A 21,694-nucleotide genomic window follows, 5' to 3' on the forward strand; every position below is an offset into this window, starting at 1 on the left:
GAGGCACAGAGAGCTTCAATCAGTCAGGGCTGGGAAGATGCTCACAAGTGCCTGGGGCAGAATCACTCCCAGCCCTGGACACAGGAAGCCTCTGGCTGCAGGACAATGCAGCTGCAGCTCCTGCAGTGATCTCCTAAAGCTGGAACATCCCAATGCCTGCAGACTCTGTGAGTACATTCTCTGATTCTCTCTCCTGTAGAGCAGCCAGGGGTGCCCAGGGCTGTCCTGCAGTGCAGGGTCCTGCAGCCCAGGGTGCTGTGCTGGGCAGGGACTCTGCTGCCTGCCAGGGACAGCTCTCAGCCAGCCCTGGGAGCTGCTGACAGCACTGGGGGACAAGGTCTGGGTGGAGGGAGACAGCTGGTGAGACTTGGAAGTGTTCTCCTTGTGCGGTGAGGATGGTTCATTGATCAGGACTGCTCCCAGCACGACATTTAACTACAGAACATTTCCAAATAAATTATAAAGGGAGCACAGCAAGTCAGGGGCTGCATAAAAGAGAAAATCCTGATTTTATAATCTACTGCTCAGGGTTGCCAAGATGGAACACTGCACATTGATATTCATGTTTCAGATGAGGTTGACAAAGATGAAAAGGTTTTCTCTCAGGTCAGAATAAACCAGACAGTGACAGAAATCAGCACAGGGCCCCTTACAGGCACCCTCAGTGTGACTTTTCCAGCATCCTCTGGGTTGCTCTGATTTTGCCATCAGAGCCTGCAGAGGCAGAGCTGGCCCTGGCAGTGCCCTGTGCTGGGAGGGGTCTGCAGGGCAGAGCTGAGCCCCCAGGGCTGGGCTGGGCTCTGGCAGCACTGGCAGGGCCCAGCCCTGGGCACAGGGAAGCAGCAGCTGGCAGGGAGAGCTCCAGGCAGCAGAGCCCTGGGCAGGCAGTGGGGGGAAAGTGACACCAAGCTGGGCTGGGATATATCAAGTCCTCCCAAAATTGAACTATTCCATGATTTCTTTTTATTTTTTTTTTACAGGTCCCCACGCCAAGACACAGCAAATGTCCAACAGCAGCTCCATCAGGCACTTCCTCCTGCTGGCATTGGCAGACACGCGGCAGCTGCAGCTCCTGCACTTCTGCCTCTTCCTGGGCATCTCCCTGGCTGCCCTCCTGGCCAACGGCCTCATCATCAGCGCCGTAGCCTGCGGCCACCACCTGCACACCCCCATGTTCTTCTTCCTGCTCAACCTGGCCCTCACTGACCTGAGCTCCATCTGCACCACTGTCCCCAAAGCCATGCACAATTCCCTCTGGCACACCAACAACATCTCCTACTCTGCATGTGCTGCTCAGGTGTTTCTGCTGGTCTTCTTCATTGGAACAGAGTTTTCCCTCCTGACCATCATGAGCTACGACCGCTACGTGTCCATCTGCAAACCCCTGCACTACGGGACCCTCCTGGGCAGCAGAGCTTGTGCCCACATGGCAGCAGCTGCCTGGGCCAGTGCCTTTCTCAATGCTCTGCTGCACACAGCCAATACATTTTCCCTGCCCCTGTGCCAGGGCAATGCCCTGGGCCAGTTCTTCTGTGAAATCCCCCAGATCCTCAAACTCTCCTGCTCACACTCCTACCTCAGGGAACTTGGGCTCCTTGCTGTTAGTGCTTTTCCTTTCTTTGGTTGTTTTGTGTTCATTGTTTTCTCCTATGTGCAGATCTTCAGGGCTGTGCTGAGGATCCCCTCTGAGCAGGGACGGCACAAAGCCTTTTCCACCTGCCTCCCTCACCTGGCCGTAGTTTCCCTGTTGATTAGCACTGGGGTTTTTGCCTACCTGAAGCCCCCCTCCATCTCCTCCCCATTCCTGGATCTGTCCCTGTCATTTCTGTACTCAGTGGTGCCTCCAGCCCTGAACCCCCTCATCTACAGCCTGAGGAACCAGGAGCTCAAGGCTGCACTGTGGACACTGATGACTGGAAGGTTTCAGAAACTGTGAACTTTGCCAATTTCTGTGAGTTGCCATTTTCTCCTAGTCACTTGTAATATAAATAATTTTTGAGAATTCTTTCTTTTCCTTCATTGCCGAAAGTTTTTTCCTTTTAGTCTAATAATTTGTGCACAAAATCATGCCCATATATGTGATATTTTTTTGTCTCTCCACCTTTGCTCTGGCCCCAGACTCTGTCCAGGACGGGCTCTGTTCTCTGTAGCTTTAAATTAACTAAAGGATCTCCCAAAACTGTTTTTACTGGAGATCTCATTTCTTTGGAGAGTCCTTCTGCTCCCTTCTCTAGAGCTGCAGCAGCAATATCTGTGTGCAGAGGTGGGGGCAGGTCAGGGGTGGCACAGCAGCTCGGCTCCTGATGGCCACACCATTCCTCATCCATTAATATTTTTACAACAACAAAAAAAAACCTTTACAATACTCTTAAAAAAATCCTATATATATACAAATCATACCAAAATTACACAAAATACCATAACAAAACGACAATAAAAAAATTAAAAAAAACAAATCACAAGAAACCCCCAACAAAATTAATATAAATCATAGTTTAACCATTCCCCATAACTTACCACCCTCTTAACATCTCTTACCAAACTAATAATAGTACTAATTTAAAATTATCATTTAAAGCATATATTCTTAACAAAATAATTACTATTATAAAAATCCACCTAAAAACTACCCATTTAATACTCATCCAAACTAAATATAAACCAACAAAAAACCCCCAATCTTAACTAAAACTCGAATTCTAGATCATGAAAAATTAAAACAGTTCAATAAACAAAATAAAAAATAATAAAACAAAATGCAATCAATATTTATTCACCAAACTAATTAACAAAAAAACCCAACAAAATATACATTACCCAAAATCCAACTACAAACATAAAACCTAGCTACAAACATTAAATCTAACTACAACCATCCAATAAAAAAAAAAAAATAAAAATCCTAAAAATTACATAAGAAATATATAAAAATTCATCAAAACAAACAAACAAAAAACCCTTCATCCTCACAACGACTAGAAAACAAAAAAAACCTCTAAAAACACATCACACCACACATACACAAAACACAACAAAAAAGATACATGACACAAAAAATTAAAAATAAATAAATCAAAACTATCAAATAAAAAATCATACACTGTTAATAAAACAAAAACTCCCCAACCACCCAACACTCTTTTAGTTACTATAACTTACTCAATAAATCATACTAAATCTAATCAAATTTATTTCTATCAATTCCTCTAACTCACTTATAACACAGGCCAGGTGCCATTGCCCACCTGGGCACACTGCTGGCTCATGTCCACCCTGCTGTCCATCACTGCCCCCAGGTCCCTTTCTGCCTGGCCCCTCTCCAGCCACTCTGTCCCCAGCCTGGAGCACTGCAGGGGTTCTTGTGGTCAAGGTGCAGGACCCAGCTCTTGGTCTTGTTAAACCTCACCCTGTTGGATTTGGGCCCTGGATCCAGCCTGTCCAGGTCCCTCTGCAGAGCTCTCCTACCCTCCAGCACATCCACACTCACACCCAGCTTGGTGCCATCTGCACATTTGCTGATGGTGCACTGTGCTCCCTTCTCCACATCATCAATAAAGATGTTAAACAGGACTGGGCCCACACTGATCCCTGTAGGACACCACTGCACACACGCTGCATGTGGCACCATTCCCCACCACTCTCTGGGCCCCGATGTCCATCCAGTTCTTAGCCCAGGGAGGGGTGAACCGCTCCAAGCCACAGGCTTCAGCTTTTCCAGGGAATGCTGTGGGATGGGGTGTCCAAGGCTAAAGTTCAAGTAGACAACATCCCCAGCCCTCCCTGTATCCACCAGGCCCTGTCAGAAAACTCCTGGTGGGCAGGAGCTGGGCAGGAGGCAGCCGTGTGCCCTGGCAGCGAGGCAGGGCAGGAGCACCCAGGGCTGTGGGACCAGGACATCAAGGACGTGGATTATCCAGGGCACTGGGGCCTGGTTTGGGTTGCCCAGGGCAAGAAAGATGTCTGGCAGCTGGAGCAGGGTGAGGGAAGGGCCTCCAAGGTGGGGCTGGAGCCCTTTGGCTGTGAGCAGAGGCTGAGGGAGCTGGGCTTGTCCAGCCCGGAGCAGGGAAGGCTGAGGGGCTCCTCATCCCAGCCTGGCAGTGCCAGCCAGGAGCTGATGGAGAACACAGAGCCAGGATCTTCACCGGGGGGCCTGGGGGGAGACAAAAGACAATGGGTGGAAAGGGGGAAAGAGGGGAGATCAGACAGGACATGTGGAAAACCTTTGTTCCCATGGGCTCAGACAGGTTCTCAGATAATGCCCTATCACTCTTCTTTTGGATAATCAAATTCAGATCACATCTGGCCTTAAACCACTTGGTCTGACCCAGTCTCTGACAGCTTGGGCTGCAGACTTGCTGAGGTCCCTTCCATCCTCAGCACCTTGATGATCCTGGAACAATGCTGCGCTCGATTTTGGAATGGGCCAGAGCAGATTTTTATGGGACAGGAGCCCTCTGGGGGTGTAGGGAACCTGACACTTGCAAGGTGCATGAACACATCTCACTAGCTGGGGCATTTGAGTACTTGAAGAAATATCCATGTCTTCCCACCAGGAGAGAACAGAAATTTCCTGGATATGTACTGATGACAGGAGAAGAAATCCTGCCCTTCCCCTCTACCTGTGTCACTTCTGTGCTGTCTATTATTTCATGTCCCTCTCCATTTGGGTGTTACCCGCTCTCCTGTTTAAATGGCCATGTCTAAGGATATCTATTCACGAGACCAGATGGTTCTATGGCCCTCCCATTGCTCCCAGATTTCCTTCTCCACTTGTTCTCTGATAATTTCACATCAGTCTTAGTTGTGTTTTCATTTGTAATAGAATCACCCTTTCTAATGTCTTTTTCTAAAATTGTTTCTGAATGGAAATCCCTTGTGCATGGCAGACATATCTGATACTGGTTTGACATTGCACAGAGCTGAGGGAAGAATTCTGATGATTATTAAATTATAACATTGATACACTTCTTATGTTGGCATATGAAGATAAACCTTCCTGTCCCTCTGAGTCTCAGCAGTTCCTGACCCCCAAAGGACACAAACCTGATGAGCTGTGGTGCCCACTGCACTGGTGGCTCTTGCACCTCCCTCCATAGGCACAGCAGAGCTCCCTTGTCCCACAAAGTCCCTGGCAATGCAGGGATGAAGGAAACAGGACAGGCTGTGGGGATCAGGGGCAGGGCACAGCCAGGGATTTGGGGTGGTTGTGAGCCCAGGGCAGGAGCCGGCCCTTGGCCTTGCTGAAGCTCATCCAATTGTCCTGGGCCCATGGCTCCAGCCTGGCCAGATCCCTGTGCAGAGCTTGCTGCCCTGCAGCACAGCCACACTCCCAGCCAGCTTGGGCTCCCCTGGACACTGACTCAGGGTGCCCTCCATGGCCTGGTCCACATCAGCAAGGAACACATTGAACTGCCCTGGCCCCAGTCCTGAGCCCTGGGGACACCCCTGCATGTGGCTCCATTGCCCAGCACTCCTTGGGCTGCACTTGTGTTTGCCATGGAGCTGGGCCTGCCTTGGCTTCTGTTTGCTGACCCCAAATGAACATCCCTCTGTGTCTGGGGCAGCTCCTTCTCCAAGGAAAGCAGCTGGGACTTGGTGCCAAGGAGCTGAAAGCTGCAGGCACAGCCTGGACTGGAGGAAGCTCAGATTTGCACTGGGCTGCTCTGAGTGCCAGGGCTTGGATGAGGGAAATGGTGGGGTGGGGGTAGGGACAGAGTGTGATTGATTGTCAGCCATAAAGGGACTGGATGTTCATATCTGCTCAGAATGCATGAGGAGGTGCTGGGGGATCAATATGAACTGGAAATTGCTGATATCAGTATATAAATATGAAAATAATAAATATGAAAAAAATATCTTCTCTCTTTTTGTTTTGAAATGAAATATATTTTGATTTGAGTGAAAGCTTAGACAAGTTCTGGCTCATGCTCCAGTTTTTGGTAGTAGCTCTGTTTCAGGATACCTGAACATCAACTTTTTGCTTAACAAGTTCTTGAGAATGCAAATTTAGGTCTATTATAAAATGAATTATTTACTGAATGGACTCAAGATTAACAGACAAGAGACTTTAAATGGACTACTTACTGCACAGATACAAACCAAAGAAGTACAGGTAGATACAAACCCAGTGCACAATAAAGTTACCTATATTACAGCTAGTGAAGAAATAGCGGAGATCAGGAGTCAATGTAACTTACCACTGAACTGATGAGGGAGTGCACATGGAGCCCTTTCACTCAGCTTCCAGAAAAGGAAACACAAAGATTCATCCAGATTTGGGAGTGAAGCCCTATCTGTTTCCAGGGATTATGCAGAAGAGTTTTGTATGGTGAAAGTTTTGTGTATATTTTATAGTTTGTACAGTGAAGTGTGTGTCACTGAGAAATTCAAGGCTTATCTCCCTCCCTTCAGTCTGCTCTCAAGGCAGGATGTTCATGGGCAGCTGGGAATTCCACCTCCCTGGCACCAGAGATAACTCAGCACAGGACAGATGTCCAGCCTGGGTTATCTCAGCAATTGCTGAGAGGGGGAAGATGCCCAGAGTGATGGCCCAGCTGATGGACAGAACAGATGAGCTCTGCTGTGCCACAGGGGAAGTCCTGCTGCAGGAACCTCATGGAACCAGGGGGGTGTTGTGACATTGTGATGGCTCCTGGAACCAAGGAGAGAGACCATGGTGACACCAGTGAACCTCCTGGAACCAGGGAGAGAGCCCATGGTGACACCAATGAACCTCATGGAACCAAGGAGAGAGACCATGGTGACACCAATGAACCTCCTGGAACCTAGGAGAGAGACCATGGTGACACCAATGAACCTCATGGAACCATGGAGAGAGACCATGGTGACACCAATGAACCTCATGCAACCAAGGAGAGAGACCATGGTGACACCAATGAACCTCCTGGAACCTAGGAGAGAGACCATGGTCACACCAATGAACCTCCTGGAACCAAGGAGAGAGACCTTGGAGACACCAATGAACCTCATGGAACCAAGAGTCCTTTGCAACAGATCAATGCCTCATGGAAGCAAAAAGAGCATTGAGACACCAATGGTTTGTCAGGACTTGCTTGATCCCAATGAGCCCCGTGGTGCGTTTGGTGCTGAGCTCTTGAACCTCAGGGCCTGAGAGGAGATTGCACAAAGTTTTCCAGGAGTCCAAGTCAGAAGAAAAACCCAAAGTGTCTCAAAGCATTAATGGGATCCACTGAGGTCCATCCCCAACATAAGATCCTCTTGGACTCCTTGGAAGAGACAACTGGAGGCCACAATTGCCCAAAAACCTCTCAAACAATGAGAGAGGAAAAGACAAGGGAAAGTTCTTTAAAAAAACGGAAGTACCTTGAAGCATTAATGAGCACCACTGAGTGCTGTTACTGAGGAGCCCTCTCAAGAGACTAATTAAAGCAGATAATTGGAGGCCATGATTGCACAAAGCTCTCAGAGACTCCAAGGCAAAAGTAAAACCCAAAGTCCATGGAAAAACCTGCAGTCCCTGGGAGCATGAAGGAGCCCCCAGGGCCATTCCTGACCAAGGCTCCCCAGGGACTGGTCCCAGCAGATCCCTGAGGCCACTGGCATGTGGGGGGATGCTGAGGACATGACAAGGGCTGACAGTGCCCAACCTTGCTGGGGCTGTGCCAGGAGGCCCTAGGGGCTCAGGACAAGGTGTCTGCTCACAGCCCTTGGTGGCACAGACCCTGCTGTGCCCCAGGCCACCAAGACTTGGCTTCTCTTTGTCCCCTCCTGTCATCACTGCCTCCAATTTCCTGCTCTGACTGCAACCTGGGCACACTTTCTCAGTTGTGTCCCTCAGTGGGACCCATTAAAAGTGAAAGAAACTTTGGACTTCGATTCCGGCTTGGAGTTCTTGAGAGGTTTCCTAACAAACCACAGCTCTGCCTTGATTCCCCACTGGTCTGCTGCAGTTCATGAGGAAAGTTTCAACTCTACTTATGAAACTCCTAGTTTCCCCACTGCAAACAGACACACTTCTCAGGTGTGTGCCAGCCCAAGGTGCCACCAAAACCACTGCAGAGCTGCCCTGGGCCAGCTGTGAGGGTGGATCATCATCCCAACCTGCATTGGGCACTGCCAGGGGCTGTGGCCATGGACACTGCACTGACCCCACTGCTGGGTTTGAGTGCCATGGAAACCATGAGAAGTTCAATTTTCTTTGGAAACAGTGGGGAGGACTGGGACATACTGGGGAACACTGGGAATGCTGAGGGGGATCTGGGTGGACTGGGATGGACTGTGGGGGTTCACAGAAACACACTGGGACATACTGGGACATACTGGGACTGACACTGGGCAATACTGGAGCAATTTATGAATACTTTGAGTGATAATGGGGTATACTGGGACAAACTGGAGACACTCTGAACAGTGTGGGGATGACGGGGGACACTGGGGCGTACTATGGATGACACTGGGGAGTACTGGAAGAGAATACAAATGAACTCAGGTGTATTGGGAGGGCCTGGAGAGGTGCTGGGGTTGTATTGAACTGTACTGGGGATGAACTGGGCTGTACTGGGAGGGACTGGAGGGGTTCAATGGGCTGCTCCCGCCCCCGCCCATCACTGCCCGCAGCCAATCAGCGCCGGGAATCGGGGAATGGGGGCGGGGCCTGTGACGGCGCCATCTTTTCCTTTTCGCCTCTAACACCCATCATGCACCGCGGCCCGATAGAGCCCCATTGGAGCTGGGACTACAACGTCCATCATGCCCCGCGCTCCACAGAACTCCGCTATCTGCCCCCTCCCCCCATGTACCATAATAGTCCCCCACACTCTCCAGGATCCCGAAGTGCCCCCTCACCATCCTCTCAGGATCCCCCAAAAGCGGCTCCAGATTCCCTGATTGCTCCCAGCGCCACAGATTCCCGTTACAACCACTTCTGGGAATTAATCTCCTGTCACCTCCCGCGGCCCCATAGCCCCATATAACGCAGTTGCACGTTTAAAACACCCGCCGTGTTCCTCGCCCTAAAGGGCCCCGTTGGACCTCCCCAAGCTCCCCCCAAATGCTCCCGAACCGTACACGTTCCCCCCTGAGCACGTCAAGTCACAGCTCGGACTCAAAAGTGTCCCCCAGGAGCCTTCCCGGACCCCAAATGCCCCGTCCCAGACACTTCCGGGACTACAGCTCCCGTCATGCACCGCGCCCGACAGAGAGACATTGCAGCTGCGCCTTCAACTCCCGTGATGCTCCGCGGCTCCATTGAACAGTATTCTACCCGCGCCTACAACTCCCATCATGCCCCGCGCCCCAGAGAGCCCCGTTCGAGCCCCCCAAGTGCCCGCCCGGACCCCGAAGGGCTCCACATTCCCCTCCCTGACCTCCAAGTTTTTCCCCCTGGACCCCCAAGAGCTGCCCCGGACGCCGAGGTGTCCGTCAGAATCCCTCAGTGCCCTGCCCAGTGCCCACCCTGCTCCCTGAAGTGTCCTGCAGACCCTCAAGTTCTATCTAAATTCCCTCCCCAGACACAAATCATCCCCAAATGTGCCCCAAAAAAGTTTCCATAGATCCCAAACTGGCATAAAAAGGATTACAAAAGGACTGCTAAAAACACTAGCATAAAGAAGGAGAAATGAACAGCCAATAATTTAAAGGATTTGTGTTGCTTCGAACCAATGACTAGTAACTTCTCTGGTTTCTAAAAAATTGATAGATTTTAATATAAAAACTAAAATTAGATAATTAAAAATAATGTTTCTTTTTATAAATAGAAAAATAAATTTCTTTAGTAAATTTAATTATTTTTCATTTATTAAATGAAAAACTGCTAATATTTCCTTTTATAAGGAAAATATATTTATAATTTTATTGTTTACTTTAATTGTAATTATAAGAATACATTTATAGGGATTTTTTTTTTATTTTTCAGGATGTCAGTCTCAGGTGGGCAATGTCAGACACGGTGAGGGTGGGGGTGAGGAGCAGGTTGTTCAAACAGGTTCAGCCCTGAAAGGGATCATTCTGCTCTGTGCCCAGATCTCCTAAGGAGACATTCAGCATCAACATCACCTGGGGAGTGATCTATCATTTTTCTATCTCCTCTGCAATGAGCTGAAAAATAATAATAATATGCCCTGGATTAAAACCAAAAATCATGAGGTGCACTTTGAAATCTCCCTCCTTAACAGAACTCCAAAGTGACTGCAAGCAGCTGCACAAGCCCTGGAGACTTGAGGACAATGGAAGGAAGACAAAGAGCTCCCAAGGCCTTTGTGTATTTTAATGATGCCCAGATTTGGGGATTTGGGGCTGATGGCAGGAGCCTGAGGCACTGAGAGAAGGTTGAAGAAGCTGCTGCAGGAGTCAGCAGCAAAACTGCAAGTGCCTTGGAGCATCAGTGGCCGCCATGAGTGAGGGCAGGGAGTGCCCAAGGCTCCCCAGGGCCTGGGGAGAGCAGATCCTTGAGGGCAGGATTGCAGGAGCCAAAGGCTGTGAGCAGGGAACTGCAATGCTGAGCAAGGCCTGGGCTGGCTGGAGGAAGCAGAAAGGCCAAGGCTGAGCCCAGGCCTGGGACAGCAGGGCCTGTCCCTCACGGGTGGCTCGGGGCTGTTGCTGGGGCAGTGGGATGGCAGGGGCAGCAAGGACAAATGGCATCAGCCTGTGGGACACTCCACATGCTCATGGAACCAAGGCACAGGGTGACACTGTGGGGCCTCATGGAAACAAGAGGCCATGGTGAGCCTGCAGGGCTGTAACACCCCAGAACAATGAAATGATATGGGTAACCAAAGGTTCCTTTACTTGAGTTTGGTGCACAGGAGAAACCCCAGCCAGATATTCTCAAGAGGTCAAAGTGGCACAAAACTTTTAGTGGCAAAGTATAGAAAATCAAGGAATTCTGGGAAATGATTTAATATCAAATCCAATTCAACATAAAACTCTTATCATGGCAGGAACTTCTTTAACTTTGGCCATTTAAACTTAGAAACCTTTAAACATTTAAATTGTTGAGGTACCCTAAACTGTTCTATATAAAGGACATTAGAAGGAGAAGAAAGAGAGAGAGACCGAAGGACAGAAGCTCTCTAGAAAGACACACACACATGGCTACCAACTCCTAGGGTTCCAGTGTGGGTGAGACACAGACCCCAGGAGAAGGCAGGGTACGCACCATGGGCTGAGCTCCTGCTCTGTGTTCTCAGCCCCTGGCCCTTTGTGGGCCTCCCCCCAGGTGGGACTTGGGATGGCTCGGGCAATGAGAGCCTGGGTCAGCACCAGCCCACTGTGGGACTGACTGACAGCTCATCCCGAGGTCTCTCAGGACATGGATCTCATCCAGCCTCTGACAGTGACCATGGTGACACTGCAGAACCTCATGGAACCATGGGTCAGTTGTGACAAGGACAGCAGCAGATCCAAGGACACCATGGAGACACTATGGATCCTCATGGAACCAAGGGGCCATTGTGACAGTGTGGGAACGTGTCTCCTCACAGAACTCAGGAGTCCATGGTGACTGATAAGGAAGATGCCTTTACAGACAATTCAGTCACTGAACATATGGCTTCACAAGGCTGCAGGTGTGGTCAGTGGGGTGTGGTCAGTGGGTGTGGTCATTGGGATGTGGTCAGTGAGGGGTTGTCTCTTGGTGCAGTCTGTGTGGGCAGTGGATGTGGTCATTGGGGGAGGTCAGTGGGTGCAGCCAGTTGCGCTGGTCATTAGGATATGGGCACTGTTTTTTTGGTATGGATGGAGTCAGTGAGTGTGGTCAGTGTGGGTGTCAGTGATTCTGGTCAGTGCAGGTGGTCAGTGGGGGTATGGTCAGTTTGGGGGTCATTGGGGTGTGGTCAGTTTCTGTGGTCAGTAGGTGTGGACTGTGGTTGTGGTCAGTTGGATGTGGTCAGTAGATGTGGGTAGTGGGGGTGGTCCATGGCAGAATTTGGTGGGCTGTGGTCAGTGAGTGTGGTCAGTGGGGTGGGGGCATTGGTGTCTTGGCAATAGGTGTGTTCACTGGGTGTGGTCAGTGGTTATGGTCAGTGGGTGTGGTCATTGGACATGGTCAGTGTGGAGTGGTCAGAGGGGGTGGTCATTGGGTTGGTCATTGGGGTTTGGTCAGTGGGTGTGGGGAGTGGATGTGGGTTGTGGGTGTGGTCCCTGGGTGTATCATCAGTTGGGAGGTCTTTTGGGTGTGGTCAAGGGGTGTGGCCAGTGGGGTTTGGTCAAGGGGGAGTGGTCAGTGAATGTGGTCATTGGGGTGTGGTCAGTGAGTGTGGACATTGGTTTCCTGATATGGGTGTGGTCAGTGGCTGTGGTCACTGGTTAAGGACAATGGAGCTGTTCAGTAGGGGTATGGTCAGTTTAGGGGTCATTGGGGTGTGGTCAGTGGTTATGGTTGGGGGTTGTTAGCTGGGGTATGGTCAGCTGGGAGTCCTTTGGGCTGTGGTCAGTGGGTGTGATCACTGTGTGTGGGCAGTGGGTGTGGGCAGTTGGAAGGTCTCTGGGTGTGGTCACTGGTGTGGGCTGTGGTCACTGGTGTGGTCATTTGGGTGTGGTCATTTGGGTGTGATCATTTGGGTAGTCATTGGGTGTGGTCAGTTGGTTGCTGGGGGGTCGTGAGTGGCTTTGGGCAGTGAGAGGGTGGTCAGTGGGTGTGGTAAATGGGGTGGCCAGTGCAGTGTGGTCAGTTGTTGGTGTGGTCAGTGGAGGTGGTCAGTGAGCTGTGAGGAGTGGTGATTGGGGCTGGTCAGTGGCTTTGCTCAGTGGCTGTGTGTAGTGGCTAACAGCTGGCCTTGAGGCCTTACAGTTATAATTAATCCTGACTGTAATTTTATAACTGAAATGTTAGTAATTACTGTCACATGAACATGAAGTTTTGTGTCATCCCTTCTGTCTCCACTGCCATGAGTGATCAGCAATAACCCGACCATGGGGACAGCGGTGGAGATGGAACCCCAGCAGGGGAAGGTGACCAGGAAGAGTTGCCAGCAGCTGAGATCTGTGGAAGTCTGGACCTTGTGAATGGAAAAACCTGCTGGGGATCCTTGAAAATAGAAGACTCTTATAAAAAGAAGAAGCGGCTGGAGATATGGGAACGTGATTTTCCCCAGGAGAAAGAGAAGGGGCTCAGAGCCATGCACTGGACACAGCCATGAGAGCCCAGCAGAGATGCCGTGGGCACCACCCACCAGGGAAGCAGCAAGGAGAGTGAGTGCACCCTCGGGAACGCAGCATGGGAGGAGAGGCAGGAAGTGCAGGAAGCCGAGGGAGGGATGGTTGATATCCAGGACCCCTATCCTTTCCTTGCCACCCTGCTGCATTGACAGCGGAGCTCCCACAGCACTGCTATTGGCATCCCCTGTATCGTGTGTGGGTTTGACCACACTGCGAGTGCCCGAGCTGCTGCCATCACCATTGGGTGAGCAAGTGCAGCCCAGAGAGGACTGAGCCCCGGCCATGGGGGAAGGTGCTTGGCCAAGGCCAAAGGAGGCTCCCTGTGTGCCCTGCTGCCCTCTCCCTGAGCTCCTGAGAGCTCTGCAGCCCCTCCTGCCATCCCATCTGCCCAGGCCAGCACAACAGCCCTGGCCTTGGGGTCCTCCAGAGCTGCTCCTGCTCCAGGCCCAGGGCCCATCCCAAAGCTGGGGCAGCCACAAAGCTGGGCTCATTTCTGCTCATTCCTGCTCTGATGAGGATGGATCCTCAATGATTTAGAGGTTGCTGAAGAATTTTACTACTCCAGAAGCCTCTTCTTTATGGAGTTCAGAACTTCAGACACAAAAGTTCATAAACATTTGTTCAAAACAAATAAAGAAAAAAAGTATAAGTGAATAAGTGGGAATAAGTGAAGTTATCAAATCCTCTGTTATTAATTAGATGCATTTCAGAACTGTATTCCAAGAGAATATACCATATTGACAACAATGCAGAGAGAAGTATTTTGTCCTGTTAGGTTTACTTTTCCTGTTTCTAGGTTGACATCAGCAATGTCCAATTAATATTGACCCCCAGAACCGTCTAGTGCAGTCTGAAGAGATATGAAAATCAAGACCCTTCATGGCTGACAATCAGTCACGCTTTGTCCCCACACCCTTCCTACCATTTCCGTCATCCAGCTCCAGTGATTGCTATGGATCAGGAATGGTGTGGCCAGCAGGAGCAGGGCAGTAATCCTTCCCCTTTGTTTGGCATTGCTTAGGCAGTACCCTGAGTGCTGTGTCCAGTTCTGGGCCCCCCAATTTAGGGAGGACATGGAGGAGCTGGAGTGTGTCCAGAGAAGGCGACAAGGCTGGTGCGGGGTCTTGAACACAGCTCCTCTTAGGAGTGGCTGATGGAGCTGAGGATGTTTATCCTGGAGAAGAAGAGGCTCAAGGGAGACCTCATCACTCTCTACAAATCCCTGACAGAAGGGAGCAGCCAGGTGGGGGTCAGGCTCTTCTCCCAGGGAGCAAAGACATGAGAAGAAGATGCAGCCTTAAAGCTGCACTAAGGGAGATTTAAGCTGGACATTAGTAAATATTCTTCACAACATTGGTGATTGGAAGGTCATTGGAATGGGCTGTGGAGAGGTAGGTGCGTCACCATTCCTAGAAGAGTTTCAGGAAAGACTGGATGTGGCACTGAGTGCCATGGTCTGGGTGACAAGGTGGTGTTGGGTCACAGGTTGGACTTGATGCTCTCTAAGGTCTTTTCCAGCCCTGGTGATTCTGGGATGATTGTGACACTGCAGGGCCCTGGGGAAGCAAGGGGCCACTGTGACACTGCGGGGCCTGGTGGAACTGAGAGGACCGGAGTGACACTGTGTACGACATGGCACCATAGAGCCAAGGGGCCATTGTGACACTGTGGGGATAAATGGAATCAAGGAGTCCATGGTGACAGTCTGGGTCCTCGTGGAACCACAGAGGTCACTGTGACACTGCAGGGCCTTGTGGAACCATGCAGAGCATTGTGACAGAGCAGGGCCTCGTGTAATGATGGGGCCATTGTGACACTGTAGTGCCCCATGGAACCAAGGGGCCAGGTCTGCTCGACAGGGACTCTTAGAATGAAGGAAACATGTATGACATTGGTGCCTCTTGAGACCAAGAGGCCATTGTGACACTGGGAGGACTCATGGAATCATGGAGACAATTGTGAGACTTCAGGGACTCATAGAACTGCGGTGGCACCAAGTTTTTCTGGCAGTGTTCATATGCAAGAGAGTAGGAGGGCTCTGCACAGGGACCTGGACAGGCTGGATCCAGGGCCCAAATCCAACAAGGTGACATTTAACGAGACCAAGAATGGGGACCTGCGCTTTGACCACAACAACCTCTGCAGTGCTACAGGCTGGGGACAGAGTGGTTGGAAATGGTCCAGGCAGAAAGTGACCTGGGGGCAGTGATGGACAGCAGGCTGGGCATGAGCCAGCAGTGTGCCCAGGTGGCCAAGAAGGCCATTGGCACCTGGGCCTGGATCAGGAATGGTGTGGCCAGCAGGAGCAGGGCAGTGATTCTTCCCCTGTGCTCTGCACAGCACCTTGAGTGCTGTGTCCAGTTCTGGGCCCCCCAATTTAGGAAGGACATGGAGGGGCTGGATTGTGTCCAGAGAAGAGCAACAAGGCTGGTGAGGGGTCTAGAATACAAGTCCTGTGAGGAGGGGCTGGGAGAACTGGGATTGTTTATCCTGGACAAAAGGAAGCTCAGGGAGACAAGGCAGTGTCAGGGCACAGGTTGGACTTGATGATCTCCAAGGCCTTTTCCAGCCTTCCTCGTTCTGTGATTCTCTGAAACCACCCCTTGAGCAGTTCAGGATGAGCCCTGGGCCTCCTCCTCAGAAGGTGCAGCAGCCCAGGTCCCTCAGCTCCTCCTCACAGCCCCCAAAGTCCATCCTGTCAGTCCTGCAGAGCCTCTCCAGCCCCTCCTCATTGCCCACAACAGGGAGCCCCACAGCCAGACACACCAGCCCAGATGTGCCCCCCTGGCCTGTGGTGCCTCTGGCAAGGGAGCGGCACCAGACACTGCAAGACCCTGCAGACCATTCCTGGACCACTTGGAGGATGATCCTGCACCCCAAGGGACATTCCCATGGTGCCAGCTCAGGAAGTGAAATGGGGAGTGGGGACAGAGAGGAAAGGGATGGGTGGTTTGCAGGGGAGGTTACAGGGAAGCGCAACAGGAAGAAATCTGGATCAGGAAAGAGTAAAGAAAGCAAAGATGAAGCAAAGGAAATGCTCAGAGCAGTGTGGGGGTGGCTGCCCGGTAGCCCTGGCTCTGAGCAGCAATGCCTGCAGTGGGACAGGAAAGTCACAGCTCATGGGAACAAACTTTCTGTCTGACTTCAGAGGCCACGACAAACCTGAGTGGTTTCCCTCTGGTCCCGCAGCCCTTGCTGGCCCCAGGGGCTGATGGCATTTGTGCTCCCTCAGGTCCCTCTGCCCACAGCAGCACCATGGCGGTGCTGACGCCTGCTCTGTGCAATGCAAACAGGGGCTCCTGAGGCAGTGCTGCCGTGTGTGTGCCTGCAAGGATGGGGCACCTGTGTGAGCTGGGGGAGAGGCCAGGGCTGCAGAGGGGGGATGTTGTTGGCAGGTGCACGAGGACGCTCTGGGACGCTGCCCTGGGGTGTCCAGCGCACTGGGGATGGATCAGCCCCTGCTCTGCTGCTCCTTGCCAGGCTCTCCCCTTGCAGGGACCTTGCAGAGCACCAGCCATGCTGTTTGGGCCCAGCCTGCCCACGGCCAGCCTGGGGCTGCTCCCGGGGCTTTTCTGTGCTCAGCGTTGGCCTGGCCAGGTGTTCTGGAGAGAGCCTGGGCAAGGAGCCTCCAGCCCCCAGGCCCTGCCCTGAGGTGTCAGCGCTGCCCCAGCAGTGCCCATGGCCTGTCCCTGCTGCAGCCCTGGCACTGCCACCCCCAGGGCTGTGCCCGGCCCCGAGAGCACTCAGGCCCTGCAGCAACACCAGGGGCAGGAGGGCAGCGGGGCAGTGGCACGGGAGCAGCACTGGCAACACCAAGTGCTGCTGCTGCTGCTGCTGGGCACAGCTGCTGTGCCAGCACTGATCTGCCCCAGCTCTGCACACAGACATTGCTGCTGCAGCTCCAGGGAAGGGAACAAAATGGGCATCTATGGAGGAAACTTTGCTGCTAGAGAGATCCTTTTGTTCATTAGAGACACTTAGAGCACAGCTACTCACTGACACACTCTGTGGCCACTATGAAGGTGGAGAGAAACAAAATTATAACCTGCACAATCTACAAATTTCCTTTGTGGACAATATAAAAAAACAAAGGAAGAAAATTCCACAACCAAACTAACAAGAAGTATTCAAAATTACTTTTATTACGAGTGATTTGAGAAAATTGGCCCCCCCGTTCAATGTTTATGAAATCCTCGTGCCAGCAATCTCCACACTGCAGCTTTGAGCTCCTGGTTCCTCAAGCTGTAGATGAAGGGGTTCAGGGCTGGAGGCACCACTGAGTACAGAACTGACAGTGCCAGGTCCAGGGTTGGGGAGGAAATGGAAGGGGACTTGAAGTAGGCAAAAAACCCAGTGCTGAGGAAAAGAGAGGCCACGGCAGGGTGAGGGAGGCAGGTGGAAAAGGCTTTGTTCCGTCCCTGCTCAGAGGGGATCCTCAGCACAGCCCTGAAGATCTGCACATAGGAGAAAACAATGAACACAAAACAACTAAAATACAGAAATGCACTTAGCACAATTATCCCAAGTTCCCTGAGGTAGGATTTGGAGCAGGAGAGTTTGAGGATCTGGGGGATTTCACAGAAGAACTGGCCCAGGGCATTGCCATGGCACAGGGGCAGGGAAAATGTATTGGCTGTGTGCAGCAGGGAATAGAGAAAGGCACTGGCCCAGGCAGCTGCTGCCATGTGGGCACAAGCTCTGCTGCCCAGGAGGGTCCCGTAGTGCAGGGGTTTGCAGATGGACACGTAGCGGTCGTAGCACATGATGGTCAGGAGGGACAACTCTGCTGAGAGGAAGAACACAAAGAAAAACACCTGAGCAGCACATGCAGAGTAGGAGATGTTGTTGGTGTGCCAGAGGGAATTGTGCATGGCTTTGGGGACAGTGGTGCAGATGGAGCCCAGGTCAGTGAGGGCCAGGTTGAGCAGGAAGAAGAACATGGGGGTGTGCAGGTGGTGGCCGCAGGCTACGGCGCTGATGATGAGGCCGTTGGCCAGGAGGGCAGCCAGGGAGATGCCCAGGAAGAGGCAGAAGTGCAGGAGCTGCAGCTGCCGCGTGTCTGCCAATGCCAGCAGGAGGAAGTGCCTGATGGAGCTGCTGTTGGACATTTCTGCACTCTGGGCATTGTGGACTGTTCAAATAGACATTGACAAGTTGGTGTCAATTTCTCTGACTCAGTCCTATGCTATTTCTTTTTGAATCCCCCTAAAATACTGTTCTTCCTATGGAGAAACTTTGCTTAACTTTTTGAACTTGGGGACTGTTGCTGCTTATTTACTGCCTCATCTTTAGCAGTGCTATCAGCCTGGACACTGAGGAGCACAGATGGCAAACAGAACTCCCTGTGCCTTTTGCTCCTTACAGCTTCCTCTGTTTCTGGGTGATTGCACTTAATGCATCCTTGAAAAAAGAAGTAGCCTTTTTAAAGCCTCCAATTCCAAAATAATTTTCCCTAAACTCTTTTTTTTTTTTTTTTCCCCTCTGTGCAGATGGACAGAGAAAGAGATACCCAGAGTTGCTCTGGCTCTCTGCTGCCTGGAGTAGTGCCTATTATGGGAGCTGTTTCTCTGTTTCCAAGGCTTGTCCCTGCCAGTGCTGCCAGAGCCCAGCCCAGCCCTGGGGGCTCAGCTCTGCCCTGCAGACCCCTCCCAGCACAGGGCACTGCCCAGGGGCATCTCCCTGGCAGCAGGGCCTGAAGGGCAGCTCAGACAAACTGAGATGCTGCAAGCCAAGGTGCTGCTGCTGCTGTCTGTAGGCAGAGCAGGCTGAGGAGGAGGCACTTTGTGAGGCAGATCTGAGGCACATCTGCTGATGCCCAGTGGGACAGTGCAGGAGTCTCAGGGACACAGACACACCTGACAGCCCCTTTGCCTTGCCTTGAGGAGAGAGCTGAGAGCAGCCCTGGCCATGCAGCAGCATCTCCAGAGCAGGAGGAATCTGCCCTGATGGGGGTGGCTCCTTCCACCTCCAACTTCTGCCCACAGTCCATGGGGAGCTGCCAGGCAGGCTGAGAGCTGTCCCTGGCAGGTGGCACATGCCCTGGGCTGGCCAAGAGCCCTGAGGGCTGCAGGAGCTGCTCTGCAGGGCAGCCCTGGCTGCAGCCCCAGCTTCAGCCCCTGCAGCCGTCCCTGGCAGCAGCGCTGGCAGAGTCCTCCTGACACATCCCCCAGGCTGTGGGCTGTGCTGGCTGCAGGAGATCCCTCCAGGAGCACAGGGGACATTGCCCTGCACCCACAGACTCACCATGTCCAGGCCTGTGAAGATGTTTCCCCAAGTGAAGTCTCAGCTCAATGTCTTCCCAGTCCTGATTGCCTTTAGCCTGTCTGTGCCTGGCTCCTGTCCCCTCAGTGCCTGAAGGCAGTGCCTTCAGCCCTGCTGGGCTGGGAGAGGAGCTGCAAATCAGCAGAAATGCCCTTTTTGAAGCTTTTCTTAGTTTACCTTAGGAGCCACCTCTGTGCCCTGAGCTCAACGCATCTCAGCTGCACAGACACAGTACAAGGACTTTAATGACCCTCTTGGGGACTGGGTGCTGTTTACATCAGACTCAGTCCCTCAGAGAGTGTTCAAAGAACTTCTCAAGAACTCAGAACTAAAAGAGAACTCTAAACTTATCTGAAGTTTTAATGGGTTCCACTGAGGGACACAACTGAGTAATTGTCCCAGGTTCCAGTTAGAGCAGAACACTGGTGGCAGCAATGACAGGTGGGGACAAACAAGGGGAAGGTGTCTGTGATGCTGAGCAAACCTGGATGTGTCTCAGCAATGCCAAGGGCCAAGGGCTGAGCCCCAGCCCCTGGCAAGGCAGATCCTGTCCCTCCCTCCTTGCTCAGGGCTCTTCCCGGGGCACTGGGCTCTGGGGATGTGCAATGCCAAGGGCAGCACCATGGGGCGGCCCCTGCCAGGCTGCTGAGCAGGGACAAGGAGGCAATGAGGCCCCAGCACAGCAAGGCTCACTTGTCCCCTGCTGGCCAAGGGCCCAGGGCCAGCAGCCATGGCCAAAGTGCTGCAGCACTTGGCTCTGGCAGGGCCTTTCAGCTGCTGCCCATCCCTGTGCCCTCTGCAGCCCAGGCTGTCCTACGGTGTCCATGCCCTGCCCCTCTGTCCCTGCAGGCTGTCCTCATCCCCCGGCTGCCCCACCTGGCTGGCCCCTTCCTTTGCTGACAGCTCTGCGTCCTGCCTGCCTCTGCCTGCACACACAAAGCCTTGGGCTGCTCCAGACTCCTTCTGCATGTCTTGTTTCACTACAGCCCTGACCTGGGAGAGAAATTTCTTTAACCTTGGGTCCAGTCTGAACCATCCCAGCTGCTCTTGGCATCAATTCTTTCTTTTTTTCTCAGGCTGTTTTCAGCTATGTCCGAAGGATCCTCTATCTATGAAACGTCCCTTGAATCACTCCCTGGGCTCTCTTCCGTCCTCAGTCTCCACTCCACTGAACACAGAGCTCCTTTGTCCTTATACATTGGTCATGTTCTTGCAGCCTCCAAACCCAAACTTGGGAGATTCACAGAATTCTTGGAATTCACAAAACTCACAGGGCAGGTTGGAAGACACCTTCAGGAACATCAAGTCTAACCCCTGCCCTAACACCTCACCTTGACCATGGCCACAAGTGCCACATACAGTGGTTTTTTTAACACATCCAGGGTGGCGACTCCACCACCTCCCTGGGCAGACCATTCCAGTACTTCATCACTCTTTCCATGAAAAATTTTAGTCAGTATATAAGGTTTTGGGGAATTAAACATTTGACCGGGACACCTAATTCCCCAACTGGTCAAGCCATAGTAGAAAGAGCTAATGGAACAGTAAAACAATACCTAAAGAAATTTAGGGAGGTAAAAGAACCACAAGAAAAACTATTAAGATGTCTTTTTGTATTGAATTATTTGTGTGTATTTGGGGAGAATAAGGTCCCAGCGGCGATAAGACACTATTCGCCCCCAGTGGAGGAAACAAAGGAGCACATCTGGGTGCTCTATCAAGATCCGAAAACGGGGGCCTGGGGTGGGCCAGCAGAAGTTTTATACTGGGGACGAGGTTATCTTTGTGTGTCTACGCCAACAGGGCCACTATGGGTTCCGGCCAGGTGGACTAAAGCAGCTGTGAAGGAAGTTGCGGATGTCGCCCGAACGGTCAGCTGATCCAAAGACGGACCTCCTGCGCGACCATCTGGCCCTTGACCCGCTTCTCCAAACATTGCAAGGTGTTGTTGGCAGACCACTTAGCTGGAACTGGGAAAGGGCAGAAGACGTGATTCACCTTACTAGACTGTTAAAGGAAGAGGTGGCCAGTCAGATTGGACTGGCATCATGGAACTGTTTGGATTGTGGGGCTGGTGATGAGGTGATAGTGCTGTAGAGGTGTGGGGGATGTGGTGAAAAAGTGTTGGATCATCAATTGGCCCTGCACTACCCCCTCTGCCTATCCTGCCGGTGGCGGGAACAGCGCAAATCTTGGCAGTGAGATGCTCAAAATTTAACCCAATCAGGGTCATTGCGAGAGGCACGCCAGCTTTTTGAGAATCGAGAAGAATGGGGACGGTTGGTAGCTAAGTGGG

General features: G+C 51.9%; 2 protein-coding genes across 2 annotated transcripts; one reads left to right on the forward strand and one right to left on the reverse strand.

The window, feature by feature from the left end:
• Positions 1 to 1,384: 1,384 nt before the first annotated feature.
• Positions 1,385 to 14,291, forward strand: LOC134057300 (olfactory receptor 14J1-like; the record flags this gene model as incomplete). The annotated part of the gene is made up of 4 exons (XM_062514292.1): positions 1,385 to 1,846; positions 12,137 to 12,264; positions 13,987 to 14,103; positions 14,204 to 14,291. Coding segments are annotated over 4 exons (795 nt in total), but the record flags the coding sequence as incomplete, so codon positions are not given.
• A 3,021-nt stretch (positions 14,292 to 17,312) lies between these two features.
• On the reverse strand, positions 17,313 to 18,630 carry LOC134057392 (olfactory receptor 14J1-like). The gene has a single exon (XM_062514380.1). It carries the CDS (start codon positions 18,243 to 18,245, stop codon positions 17,313 to 17,315), a length of 933 nt encoding a protein of 310 aa, XP_062370364.1. The 5' UTR covers positions 18,246 to 18,630.
• Positions 18,631 to 21,694: the final 3,064 nt, after the last annotated feature.

Source organism: Cinclus cinclus, unplaced genomic scaffold (assembly GCF_963662255.1).
Source record: "Cinclus cinclus unplaced genomic scaffold, bCinCin1.1 SCAFFOLD_32, whole genome shotgun sequence".
In the NCBI taxonomy this organism is placed as follows: Eukaryota; Metazoa; Chordata; class Aves; order Passeriformes; family Cinclidae; genus Cinclus; species Cinclus cinclus.